The 13,906-nt window shown below is 52.1% G+C and overlaps 1 protein-coding gene and 1 long non-coding RNA gene across 3 annotated transcripts in view; one reads left to right on the forward strand and one right to left on the reverse strand.

Moving 5' to 3' along the window:
- Window positions 1-13,906, reverse strand: part of PMM2 (phosphomannomutase 2) — a 24,324-nt gene continuing 10,418 nt past the window's right edge. The window contains exons 5-8 of one of the 2 annotated variants that reach the window (XM_026003093.2): window positions 12,315-12,414; window positions 12,116-12,191; window positions 10,854-10,969; window positions 1-1,403 (exon numbers count right to left, since the gene is read on the reverse strand). In XM_026003093.2, the coding sequence (XP_025858878.1) occupies window positions 1,305-1,403; window positions 10,854-10,969; window positions 12,116-12,191; window positions 12,315-12,414 (391 nt within the window). In that variant the 3' untranslated portion in view covers window positions 1-1,304. Of the gene's footprint in view, window positions 1,404-9,551; window positions 10,970-12,115; window positions 12,192-12,314; window positions 12,415-13,906 lie in introns of those variants that run through there. The other variant, XM_026003092.2, reaches the window with a different exon arrangement.
- Window positions 8,770-12,674, forward strand: LOC140598323 (uncharacterized). Its single transcript, XR_012000651.1, has 2 exons — window positions 8,770-10,185; window positions 11,135-12,674. It is a non-coding gene; the product is annotated as an uncharacterized lncRNA (long non-coding RNA).

A 13,906-nucleotide genomic window follows, 5' to 3' on the forward strand; every position in this document is an offset into this window, starting at 1 on the left:
TAGGAAAACAATAAAATCACTTTAATTTGCTGCTTTTCATCGGGAAAGGTCATTACAGTGTCATTTGTGAAATTCAAGGAGGAAAGGTACCACTGGGTGGCCACATCCTGGGAACCACTGAGCAATGTACACCTCCCCCCACGGGACCCCACGCTAACACAAGCCTGGGGGAGCCAGCTGACGTGGAGATGGAAGCACCCTGTGGGGTCAGGGTGGGGCGGCGGGGGTGCAGCCCCCAGCAGGTCAGCCAGCCCGGAGTGGAGGCCGTGCTGGGGCTGGAGTGGACTGAGGGTTTGTGGGTCCTGACAGGTCCAGATTCAGAAAAGCGCTCTGTGAACCGTTTCCTTGGAAAGTGCTCTTCCTTGGGGCCCTGGAGCTGCCTTCCGGCCACAGGGGCCCTGGCTGACCTCCAAGCTGGAGTGAGGGTCGCAGGCGCAGCCACCGCCCCGCTCCTCTGGTCCAAGCCCGGGGGAGGCTGGGGCAGACACATTGGTTCAGGCAATGATGTGCAGAGCCAGTGTGGCTCCTCTGCTCTTAAGCACCAAGGCTCTGACGAGATCCCTGAGACATGTGAGGTTGGGCCCCCAGGGAGGCCACCAGGGCAGGGGCAGGGCATCCAGGGGCAGGACCGCTTGCCCATTCCCCACCTGGCTGTTGGTGGCCACGGGCTCTCATGGCGACGGTTGGAGACCCAGCAGGCTCTCCCAGGTGTAGTGACTTCTGAGCTCACCTGTGTGGCAGGCCAGCAGTGGGCTGCATCCCACCAACTGCTGAGCTCAGTGCCGGCCAGTGGCCTCAGTGCCCTGGGCTTCAAAGTCCCCCAAGCGGATACTCAGGCAGGAGCTTCACTTCAGGAGGCGGTTTGAAGCTCTGTCCTGGGGGGGATGGCTGTAAACAGCTGGTCCTTTCCCAATACCAGATCCCCCTGTCGGTATTGAGGTATTGACATGGGGGGTCCAAGCACTCATACCTGTTACATTTTTCACAAGACCCAGGAGGGAGGGCCTGGGCACATTTGCTCTTTCTGTATCGTTCTAGAACAATGGGGAAAGTTCCCCCAAAACCGTGTGTACTGTGATTGCACGTTTGGAGGGTCTGACCTCAGGGGCGGGGATGAAATCTGGTTGGAGGTGTTCCTTCGAGCCATTCTTGACTAGTCTGGTGGAGGCCACTCCATCAGGACAATGTGGAGGGCCTGGCGTGGGCCAGGGGTGTGGGAGAGAGGGAGGGGTCCTGAGTGTGGCCACTGGTGACCCGTCAGGCCCGTCAGTGGGACGCCCTGCCCTCCCTCGGGTGAGGGACGGTTAGAACAGCTCTTCGCAGATCCTGCGGGTGTCCTCGGGCGCCATCACCGTGTAGCCCACGGTCCTCGGGTCGGTGAAGATCTCGTGGTCATTCCCTCCCTGCAAAGACACAAAGGAGGCGTGAGCCACTGGGCAAACGAGGAATTGGCCCTTCTCCTGGCAGGGACCATGGCTTCAGTTACCTAAGCTCCCGGGGGGGGGGGAACAACATGAGCACAGTCATCACAGGGAGGCTTTCTCACCTTCCCTTGAACTGCAATTTAGCTTGGAACATGTAATTATGCCAAAGAAAGAAATCACGATGCTCTTGTGAAGATCTGTCTCAGGCTTATTTTTCTATAAAGCAAACGCAGCAGGTGACAGCACTCTCTGTGCCACTGTGTTTCAACCGTGCCCAAGCCGTTCTCACCAGTCAGGCAGTGTGGCAGGGCGGACAGCCCACTGCGGCGCTGCCCTGGGAGCACGCTGCGACCTGGACACCCTGGCCTCCGAGCTGATGGCAGCCGCAGGTGACTGCTGCACACTGGGTGGCATGTGGCCAGGGCAACAAAGCAACTGGGCTTGATTTTGATTTGTTTAAAATTTTTAAAAGACCTTCCTTATTTGAGAGAGAACATGAGCATGCGCAGGGGAGAGGGAGGAGGACAAGTATGCTCCCGCTGAGCAGGGAGCCCGACATGGGGCTTGATCCCAGGACCCCGGGACCTCGACCTGAGCCGAAGGCAGACGCTCACCCACTGAGCCACCCAGAGGCCATTTGACTCGTTTCAATGGAAAGTTGCTGTGTTTGGTGTGTGGGCCAGGCAGCCTGAGTGTAGACCCTGCTGGTACTGCGGGTGGGGGTTGGGGGTCAGGAGCTGTGGGGAAGCCCCCTGCTGCTGGACGGGGGGTAACATGGCACCCCGCCCGCAGTGCCTGCCCCTCAGCTCATGTGGCCCCAGGCTTGTGTAGCATTATTTCCCCCGGGCCACTTCCAGGAGCGGAGGGCAAGGCTGCCTGTGCCAGGCCCCGTATGGGGGGGGCCCCCCGGGGTCACGGGTCCTCCAGTCTGTGCCGCACCCCCACCAAAAGCTTCTGGAAAGCCCCTGCTTTTCTTCTTGTGCAATTTATTGTATTTTCCTCACAAAACTGGTCAGTCTAACTCAAAACCTTGGGAAAATCATTTAGTGTATAATATGATTAAAATAATGGATTTTTCTCATTAAGATTCTCTAGGAAAAACCTGACATTCCTGTAAGGGGCTGACGGGGCTGACAGATGGGCTGACAGACGTAGTGATGATGACTGCTCTCACCTTTGTGGGAATAACCCCTCCCCAGGCTTCAGGGGGGGCTGCTGCCTGGGCCCAGTGTGCCAGGGGGAGGAGTCATGTTAGGGAGAGGGGTCATTTCCCAGCACCAATGACGGGGGAGCTGCTGGGGTACTAACAGGTTCCTGTGCCCTCTGAGCTTCTCATATCCCAGGTGCGACCCCAGCAGGTCAATGTGAAGCCGGTTCATGTAATTCTCAGAATTAAAGCCAGATTCCTCTCAGGAATAGCCCAGAGGGTAGAAACAATCGCAGAGACCCTAAGAGTATAAACAGACTAGTGCACTCTCCAGAAAAACCACACATCTACCTGGGACACGGTCACTCCCGGTCACTCGCTCACGCTGGCAGGAGGGAGGAGTCTGTATTCACGCAGTAACCCAGGAGGCCTGGCCAGCATCTGCTGCCTGCCCAGCAAAGGGCAAACAAAACCGAGGTCCTGGCGGCTTTCACAGCTTGCGTTGGGGGCAGGGAGAGAGCAGGAAGCAGAGGGGACAAGCCGTGCCCGGGAAGGCGGCTCAGTGGCCCACCAGGCCTGGGAGGTGAGGACTTGGGGTTTTATGTGAAGCTGCCCAGAAGGCTGCAACCTGGGGACATGATCAGATTCACCTTCTGGAGGATGGGTGGGGGGTAGGGTGGGGCATGGGGACGAGGAGCGGGAGCACAACAGGTAGGAGGCTGACAGCCAGCCAGGGTACCAGGGCAGGTGCCCTTTCCCGGGGGAACGAGGGACTGACTCCCAAGCAGGAAGGGGTTGCAGCTGCTGCACCTTCCCCTCCCTGGAGACCTCACCAGGCAGGGACAGGTGTGCACTTAACAGATGCCTTATTTGGCCTCTCCCATGGCCCTCCTGGGGGTGGGAGGGGTGGTAATGGATGGGAGGGTGAGCTCTTCTGCGGAACCCAATGGCACCAGGTCCAGAGAATGAAAACGAGACCCCCACCCCACCCCCTGCCACCACCACCGGGCTGGGCCAGCTCTCCCAGCCCTGTCTCTGCTCAGCAGAGTCAGCAACCTGAGACCTGAACCTCCTCTCCTGCCAGGGGACCTGGTTTCTGTCCCTTGAGGTGCAGCACTGCTACCTGGGGCTGCACAGAGCTCGAGGTCACATGCCAGAGTCAGAGGGAGGGCAGGAGAAGCAGAAGCACAACACGAAGCCAGAGTGAGGGCCCTTCTCTAGAACTAGGCTTCAGAGAACCGGAAATTCCAAACGCCTGGTTTGCACGGGGACTGTAGGTCACTAGGGTCAGGTAGGGAAGACCCGTTTCTGAGACTCGGCAAAGGGAGCAGAGCTGGAAGGGATGAATGCCAGATTGTGTTACCCGAGAGCCCAGAAGGGAGGCCTGCAGCTCAGTGCCAGCAGCCCATTAATATTTAAATCCCTACAAGGCCAAGGTCTGAGGACAAAACAGAAAAACAGAAGGCAGTGTCCACCCTGTTCGCACGGAGTCCAGTCTCCCAGCCACCCAGCCAGTTTCCGCACACGCTGTGGCCTCCCCGATGATCCTGACAGTGGAGGTGAGGAAGGGAACAGGAATCGAGTGTCCCTGGCCCGTGTGCCCTGCTCGGCGGGAAGCAGGCAGGACCCGCTGGACTTCCCAACACCCATCTGGAGAACAAGTAGACCCCCTCCAGCTCGGAGTCCACTCCTGCCACGTGTGGACGTTTATCTCCGGTCAGTGTAACAGGATGTATCAAATCCCTAGGTACCGGCGTACAAAGGCCAAAGGGACATGGGCTCTGTCCTCAAAGACCTGTGGTGGCGATGTTCTCCTGGCTGGGGTGACAGTCACTGCGAGAGCTCTACCAGTACTTCTGGGGCCAGGGTCCCTGGCCACTGTGCCACTGTGGGGAAGCCAACTGGATGTGAGTGCACGCCATGTGACTGGTATAAGGCTGCTTGCTTAACATGTGATCATCAGCTGGGGATGCAAACAGTCTCCACTTTCAAATATATTCAGAAAAATGTATGCTCTTAGATACTAATTTTCCCTAAAAAGAAGCAAATAGTTATGCTTAAAAAAAAAAAGCCTGGCCCCATGATCATGTTTTGAAAATAATTAGGGGATTCCAGGGTACTTCCAGGATGTGATCCTGTGACTTACAATCTGGTGACTAAGTGAGCTGGCTTGCTGTCCTGCTGATGCCCCCAGGGCAACCCTCAGGGGCTGCTCCCGGCTCTAGCACACCCCCCATCCACAAGATGGGGCTGAGCACTGTGTGAGGGGGCTGGCATGGACGGAGACATCAGCCACTGGACCAGGGGACTCCCCAAGGGCCAGCCACGCTCTAGGGGCCTGAAGCCGGGGTCTCTCTGAAGGAAGAGCTATAGCAGGGGCTGCTGACCACAGATTCTGGTGTCCAGAAGGCAGCTAGGTCAGCGGGGACCCCAACAACCCCAACTGGATGTGAACATCCCGCACCTATGGTGCCCCTGTCTGGTGTCCTGTTTCCTGTCCTCCCGCGGGGGAGCTGATGCCAGGCCCTCAGCTCCATTAAATTTCTAACCCGGTCCAACTTCCTTTTGTGAACTCTTGGGGAGCAGCAGTTTTCCTCTGGGAGTGAGGGACTCCCCCGCTCTGTGCTTACCTGCATCTGCCACTAGCCCCACAAGACCTGGATCTCAGATTCTGCACTGCAACACAGGAGTAGTAGGGCAGGTCTGCGCACAGGACACATTCAGTGCCCTCAGGCCTTGGGCATCCTGAGAGTGAGTGCGGGAGATACTGGGCACAGCAAGGATGCCCAGGTCATGGCCAATGGCCAACTCTATCCACAACTTGGCCAGGAACTCGAGGCTCAACATGCACCACCCACCCTGTAGGCCCCCAACCTCTCAGAGCAATCTCATAGTGGATGGGCTTTTTTAAACTTCATTAAAAGCTGCAGACTTGGTAGCAGGCTGGCTCCCCTCCTAGGAGAGGGGAGCTGGCCCCCCGGGAGCCACCCTCCCTCTAGAACCTCCCTTTGCTCCCTGCTGCTTTAGAGGAACCATGGCTCATGGACACACAGGGACGTGTGTGGTCCCACGCTGGCCACAAGGCTAGATCTGGGTCTTCTCGGAATTCAAAGCTGCCTCTTCCTACCAGGCCGACGGGGACCTCTTTTAAGCTTAAAGACCTATCTTCCTTTTTAGCCTCTGTGGAAAACCAAGTGTTACATGATTTAATAGCCTTCTGGAGGTGATGTGGGAAAGTGACAAGAGATTTCTGGATGCCGCTGGTGCTGACCCTGCACTGCACCCCGCCCTGCCTGCTATGCCAGGCTGCCCAAGGACCAGAGGACATAACGTCTAAGTACCCAGCTCAGGGCCTGACACTGAAGTGCTTTAGGAACTAAACATTTCACTTTTTCTCTTTTTCTCGATTTGACATTTTAAAGCTTTATTTATCAACAGATAGCACATGCATGCAGTTGAAAATTTAAAAACAGGACACAGTGGTAAATCTCTCTTCCAACCTTGTCCCTAGCCCTCAAGAGGTCTGTCACCTGTTTTTTGGGTCCCTTTATGTGCTTAAAGCAAATGTGAAGAGAGATTACTTCCCCCTCTTAAGCTCACCTATGTAATCCCAGGGATGGTCTCCGTCAGCTGTCTGTATAGCTCAGGGCATCCTGCTATGTGCGTGGGCCCCCGTGACTGGTCAGTCCCTCTCACAGCAATGCAGGCTTTTGCCCAATGCTGTGACTCTGTGTGTGCCCTTCCCGCGCGCAGACAGCTAAATCACGCAAGAGGATCCGCTGAGTCAAAAAGTCAATCAGTTGTCAATGTTCATGAAGTGTTAGAATGTTTCCAGGTTCCAACTGCCTTAAAGCCAGGAAGCATTAAGCCAGCAGAAGCTGTCTTGCCGGGGAAGTTGGAAAGGCTGGTGAGGAAGTTGGTCCAGGCAGCTCCCCCAGGGGAAGCCCTGCAGAGCAGGGCGGGGTGTGTGTCTCTGTGCCCTTGTTATCCCTTCTCTGCAGCAAAGGGAAGCACTCCACACCAGAGCCCGGAGCCTCGAGGCTGCACTCAGAGCTCTGGGGTTTTCTTTCTTTCTTTTCTTTCTTTCTTTCTTCTTTCTTTCTTTCTTCTTTTCTTTTCTTTTCTTTCTTTCTTTTCTTTCTCTCTCTTTCTTTCTTTCTTTCTTTCTTTCTTTCTTTCTTTCTTTCTTTCTTTTCTTTTCTTTCTTTGTTTTTATAAATTTATTTTTTATTTGTGCTGAATTTGCCAACATAGTACTAGAAGTCCTAGCCTCAGCAATCAGACAACAGAAAGAAATAAAAGGCATTCAAATTGGCAAAGAAGAAGCCAAACTCTCCCTCTTCGCCGATGACATGATACTCTACATAGAAAACCCAAAACACTCCACCCCAAGATTGCCAGAACTCATACAGCAGTTTGGCAGTGTGGCAGGATACAAAATCAATGCCCAGAAGTCAGTGGCATTTCAATACACTGAGACTGAAGAAAGAGAAATTAAGGAGTCAATCCCATTTACAATTGCACCCAAAAGCATAAGATACCTAGGAATAAACCTAACCAAAGAGGTAAAAGATCTATACCCTAAAAACTACAGAACACTTCTGAAAGAAATTGAGGAAGACACAAAGAGATGGAAAAATATTCCATGCTCATGAATTGGAAGAATTAATACTGTGAAAATGTCCATGCTACCCAGGGCAATTTACACATTCAAGGCAATCCCTATCAAAATACCATGGACTTTCTTCACAGAGTTGGAACAAATCATCTTAAGATTTGTGTGGAATCAGAAAAGACCCTGAATAGCCAGGGGAATATTGAAAAAGGAAACCATAGCTGGGGGCATCACAATGCCAGATTTCAGGTTGTACTACAAAGCTGTGGTCATCAAGACAGTGTGGTACTGGCACAAAAACAGACACATAGATCAATGGAACAGAATAGAGAACCCAGAAATGGGCCCTCAACTCTATGGTCAGCTAATATTCTACAAAGGAGGAAAGACTATCCACTGGAAGAAAGACAGTCTCTTCAATAAATGGTGCTGGGAAAACTGGACATGCACATGCAGAAGAATGAAACTAGACCATTCTCTTGCACCATACACAAAGATAAACTCAAAATGGATGAAAGATCTAAATGTGAGACAAGAGTCCATCAAAATCCTAGAGGAGAACACAGGCAACACCCTTTTTGAACTCAGCCACAGTAACTTCTTGCAAGATACATCCAGGAAGGCAAGAGAAACAAAAGCAAAAATGAACTATTGGGACTTCATCAAGATAAGAAGCTTTTGCACAGCAAACGATACAGTCAACAAAACTAAAAGACAACCTACAGAATGGGAGAAGATATTTGCAAATGACATATCAGATAAAGGGCTAGTTTCCAAGATCTATAAAGAGCTGGGTTTTCAAAGATCCTGGTTGTTGTGGCTGATGGGCAGGATGTGGCGGGGGTGGGGTGAGGAGAGGAGGGGAGGGCAGGGGGTGGAGGTGCCTTTAGAAAAGCAAAGGCCAAGTCTTTCTTCACCCTGCTTGCTCTCTGGGAAGTTCCAAGCAGGGAAGGGGTGGAGGGGGCTTCGTGTAACACCAGATCCTGGTAGACGGAGGGGGCTGCTAGGCAGGCCTCTAAGCCTGTGGTGCTTGGCAGGGAAATGGCTTTTTTTTTTTTCTTAATTAAATTGGCTCCATGCCCAGTGTGGAGCCCAACGCGGGGCTCCAACTTACAACCCTGAGATCAAGAGCTGAGCTGAGATCAAGAGTAGGATGCTTAGCTGACTGGGCCACCAAGGCACCCCTGGGAAATGGCTTGTTACTGACAGCTCTCAGCTCGGATGTTGTTGCCTTGGAAACCAGCAAAAACATGTGCCTTGGTGCAAAGAACGAAAACTGCTTTCAAAATCTCTATCCCTGACTACAAGAAGTTTAGAGCTATCGTTTGGATGGCTCTGTGCTTGTTTAAAGGTTTAGACAGCTGGACCATTACTTCCCATTTCCAGGAAGCCACTGACTGACCGCATCAGTGAGAGCAGAGAACGGTCACCACGGTGTCAGCCGCGTCAACAACCACAGCCCCAGGGCCTCTGCTGGAGAAATGGGTCATACTGGCCCTGGAAATCTCGTTTTCAAATATTTACTAATGTATGTACTGAGAACACAGCAGAAAATCAAATAACGAGCACGCAGAGTCCAGTTTGGGGATCACATATGTGCACAGAGAAAAGCCTCAGAGGCATATCAGTTGTGACCACAGTGACCCATTTTCTCCCTCGGACTTTCTCTAATGCCCCGTGATGAATGTGTATTAACAATCCCAGGGGAAAAAAAACCCTCTGTAAATAGTATCCACTTTTAAAAAGTAGGTAAAACTAAAAACCCAACAGAATCAATATGTGGTCTCATTGCAGTGAAACAGAACAGAACACTCTGGCATGCCCAGATGGAGAACTCCCCAAAGAAGGCATGCATTCTCTGCTGATCTCAAGACCTGCTTTCTATCCTGCAAAGGCCCAGCTGGGGCCTTGGACGGCTGTGCGCACACAGTGTCATCACGAAGGAAGACCTGGGCGTGCCTGCCTGCATAGCTCTCTCCTTGGCCTGCCGGGGCTGGCACGGAGCTGCAAGGGCTGCAGAAGGGCCCGGCCCTCCCTTGGATCCCACTCGTGTGCTTTCTCTAAAGACATCAAAGTCACAAACGGGCTTTTTTCAAGGCATTTCCGCATCTGAATAATTTCACCAAAAGGATGCGGTTGTAAAGCACTTCTCTCTGTCATTAAGAACCAGGCTAGAGGACACACCTCTCGAAAAGCAGCACCATGATGCTTGGGAACTAGAAGAGAATCCTCCCCGCTAGGCCAGAGGAATGGCTGGTTGGACTGGAAAGCCTATGCGCTTGAATAGCAGGTGGTTTGTTCTAGTGCCACCAGCTCTGTCCTGAGCTGTATGACCGTGGGCAAGTTACCGACACTTTGAGTCCTGTTTAATTTTTTAAAGATAATTTATTTAAGAGAGAGAGAGAGAATGTGCACAGGGGGAGGGGCAGAGGGCGATGAGCAGACTCCTCACTGAGTGGGGAGCCCAATGCAGGGCTTGATCCCAGGCCCCAAGATCACATTCTGGGCTGAAATCAAGACTTAGACATTCAACCAATGGAGCCTAGCCCCAGAAACCCCTCCCTTTAAAAAGATTTAGAGAGAGTGAGTGCATGCGAGTGGGGTTGGGGATAGAGAGAGAATCTTCAGACACCCTGCTGAACGGGGAGCCCAATGCAGGGTTCAATGCCAGGACCCCAAGATCATGACCTGAGCCGAGATCAAGAGTCAAACGCTTAACTGAATGAGCCACCCAGGCACACTGGAATCCTGGTTTTATCATTTAGAATGATGGACACAAGACCATACTGATCAGAAGTTCCCTTCATGCTAGAAGACTGTAGGTGGTGACCTTGCTGAAAGGCAGGCAGGTCTACCCCAGAGAAACCTTAGTGGAGGGCAAGTACTCTGCAGTGGATGAGAGACCAGAGGGATAAAAAACTCTGAATCTGTAGCACCTAGGACACACCTGCTGGGAGGAGGAGAGCCATAAGGCCTGACCCAGGACCGCTGATGGCAAGGTAAGTCCCATCACTTCACACGGTGGCATGCCCGGGGCCAGGCAGGGGTGGCTGGTGCCGAGCCCCCTCTTGGAGCCCACCTGTCCTAAGGAGAACCCCGTCCTGCTGCCATGGTGGCTCTGGGGGAATCCCTCCTTCAGTCTTCCTACTGGCGCTGGCTTTTGACACAGCTCTGTTCTCAGCCCTGCCTCAGATTCAGTCAATCTGGGACCTGGGACTTCCGACAGGGACAGTTCCCTAAACTCTGTGTGGGTCATGCCCACCTCTAAACAATCCCTGGGTTGTCTCTTGAATTTCACACCAAGACTCCCCACCTTCCTATTATTTAGGACACTTGTGCTCAACTCATAATCAATACCCTGGGGGGAAAAACACAGTGGAAACACAACGTAAAAATGGCCAAGGGCTCTTTGAAAGGCACAGAGGACCAGACAGCAGCACTGAGGGATGTGGCCTCAAAGTGATCTCCACATCTGCCTCCAGGGAGGTGTCCAATGTCTGAGCAGGGAGGGAGGGAGGCTTCATTGCATCTCTCCCAGGACAGAAGCCCCTGCTCAGTGTGAGCTGGGCCAGTGCCGACCGTACAGGGGGTAAAGGCCCACTGGTCCATGTCCCCCTCTCCAACCCAAACTGAACAATCCACCTCCAACACACACTCCCGTACTCACAGGCATGGTTTTGTCCCCAAAAAAATAGATGGTCTTGTAGCCATCATTTTCCACGTGTCTCAGGCAATACCTCTTGTCCCAGCCATCAGGAAAGACGTCAATGCTGATCTGGCCTCCTGCAGAGACGGGGTAGGGGGATGGGAGGGGGAGGGGGGGAGGACACATAAGCTAAAGGTGGGAAGGAGGCCAAGGTCGCTAAAAGAACACGCAGTCTACTTTTGGGCAACTGGAAGGTCCAGGTCGATTATTAATACCCTTGTTTGCTACTCATGTTACTTTAGTGGCCGGTTCTAGAAATTAACGTGGCAGTGCTTTTTCCCAACATTATTTCAACCTGAAATCGAAAAGTGAGACACACTGCCAGCTCAGAACAAGGAATGCATTTGTGTTCAACTGCTGCATCAAGTGCGTGGGTCTTAATGAAGCAGGCTGGTGAAAAATAGGGTAACAGCTTCACTTAGCTAGGCCGCCTCGAGCTTTAACATGCTCTGGTTCTTGGAGGACGCTGCCTAGAAGAAGGCTGCATGCAGTGCGTCCTGGGAAACCCACGTGGAAGGTCACTGGCAGGCAGCTTTTGGTGGTGAGGAAAGCCTCTGAGAGCTGTGGCAAGCAGATGTTCACCTCACAGTTCAAGAACACCTGAAAATCTACCCACTGGTCTATCAGACACAATCCCCTTGCAATTCCAGTTTTCCTCCAACTGTATACTTAGTAGAGGTGGTAAAACGAGAGGGCTTTAAGTAAGGACTCATCTGTGCCGCCAGAAATCCGTTTGCTTCAAGCATATGACAATGATTTCGACCGACAGCCGAGTCCTAGGCGCCAGTGCGGCGGGAAGAATTGTCGGACACTGGAAATATTCGCACGCTGGCTTACTGTTGTAGATAAAACCTTTGTGGACTCAGACTAAGTCCCCTTTCCTTCCAGGGCCTCAGTTTCTTGACCTATAAGACCAACCCAACTGACTGCTAAGGTTCCCTGCTGCTCACGCCTCCTGAGATTCCAGAATCTATTCAGCCTAGCACTCTTCTGGGCCAAGAGGAGAGGTGCAGGAGGAGGGATCCTGTCCGGTGAGAAGTTAAAACCAAATCCAGCAGCCTGGGCCAGTCTCCACGAGGGCTGACCACACAGGGGAGCTTGCCTCTGGAACCCCCTTGTCTACCCTCACGCTGGGCACAGTCCAGTTGCAAGAGCTCACTGGCCCACAGCAAACCCCTGACAAACGGTTCCCAAAGCCCGTAACCCGCCCAAGTGCACGATACCTATGGAGAACGTGACGCCTTTTCCTGCAAACTCTTTCCGCAGGTCTGCTACAAACTTCTGTCTTATGTTTTCTTTCTGAGAAAAACAAAGAGATACCGCTTATCTATCACGTGGCAGTTCAGAAAGCACCCTTCAACGACGGGCCACCAGGCTGCACATCTTCTCTCCATAGACCCAGGCTGTGTCCGAGGGACTCACTTTATCAAGTTCATGAAACTCAATGCGTTCTTCTTGGCTGCAGCTTCTCCCAATGGGGGACACGTTCAACATCCCGTTTCGGAACTCAATGAAAGTGCCCCTAGAGAGGAAAGGGGACGGGCCCAGAGATACATTACTTATGGGGGCGACATTATAGATGGATAAACTTCCAGGAGGCAGGGGCTGGTGTGATGGACACTTCACGGGGCTGTGCTCAGCCACGTGGGGCCGAGCTGAATCGAGGTTAGATTTTAAAGATGAAGCATGAAAAAGGAATGTCATCCTCACTCAAAATGATTTACACTGTTAAAATGACTATTTTTGACTATACTGGCTTAAATAAAACATGATTAAAATTAATTTCCAGTGATCCTTTCTTTTTTTTAAGATTTTATTTATGTATTCGTGAGAGACAGAGAGAGAGAGAGAGAGAGAGAGAGGCAGAGAAGCAGAAGCAGGCTCCACGCAGGGAGCCCAGTGTGGGACTCGATCCCGGGACTCCAGAATCACACCCTAGGCTGAAGGCAAGCACTAAACTGCTTGAGCCACTCAGGGATCCCCCATTTTCTGCTTTTTTTTTTTAATGTGGCTACAGAAAACTTAAAATTGCACATGTAGTCGTTATTGCTGTTGGATAGTGAATTTTGTCGTTAATAAAGAGCTATGAGATGATTACCATCTCTCAAGTGCCCTGAGGAGTCTGAAAATTCGTGCGCCCAACACCCTTGCTAGTGACCTCTTGAACCCAGTGATCTGACGAGAGCTATGGGGAAAATGCTCCGAGGGTCGCCCCACCAGCCTCAGAAATCACTAAGGAAACATCCTGTGGCCAGCTGCTACTAAATGGCTGATCTGATCACAGAAAATGAGAATAGCTTAACGTTTTTTTAGTTACTTTGAATAAAGATGTTTTAAAAAAAAAATCCCCCCCCACCGTGTTTCCAGTTTGAATCTCAAAACAGTTTTTTAAAAACCCAAATGACTGCGAGCTACCGATCCTTATGATACAATTAAAGTGTTTTGTGACTGTGTGCTCAGAGGTATCTCCTAGTTCTAAACGCTGATGCCTGTGAACCTCTGAAACCCTTTCCCTGGGCCCTGTCTTCCACACCCAGCCCTGATCTCGAGCCACCAGCCACCTGTAAATACTGGGGACACACGTGCAGTGTTGAGCTGAGGGACTGCTTCAAGGCCAACGTGGCCTCTGGCGAGGTTGTGTGACTCTGGGTGCCCTCGGAGCCTCACAAAGGCAGTCTTTCTGGTCACCTCTAGAGTCTTGAGAAAATCAAATGTCCCAGTTTTTGTTAACTGGGAAGCCATGGATACTCGTCAGGTAAAAATAAAAGCAGCAAAATCTCAATGGCTGGATCCTTCCCAGGGCTGCACACAAATTGCACAGAAGCAAATGATACAACAACGTGTGCGCATGAGATGCTTTTTCAAGAATCCCCCGCCTGGGACGTCCGGGAGTGGGTACGGAGCAGCCCTGTCCCTTCTACCTTCTACAGGTACCCTAGTGATTATTCCCAGGGGTGACCCTAGGGCCGCAGGTCCTAAACTGTCAGAAAAAGAGCTCGATGATTTCTCCCCGA

The sequence above is a fragment of the Vulpes vulpes genome, chromosome 3 (genome assembly GCF_048418805.1).
Source record: "Vulpes vulpes isolate BD-2025 chromosome 3, VulVul3, whole genome shotgun sequence".
NCBI classification, from domain to species: Eukaryota; Metazoa; Chordata; class Mammalia; order Carnivora; family Canidae; genus Vulpes; species Vulpes vulpes.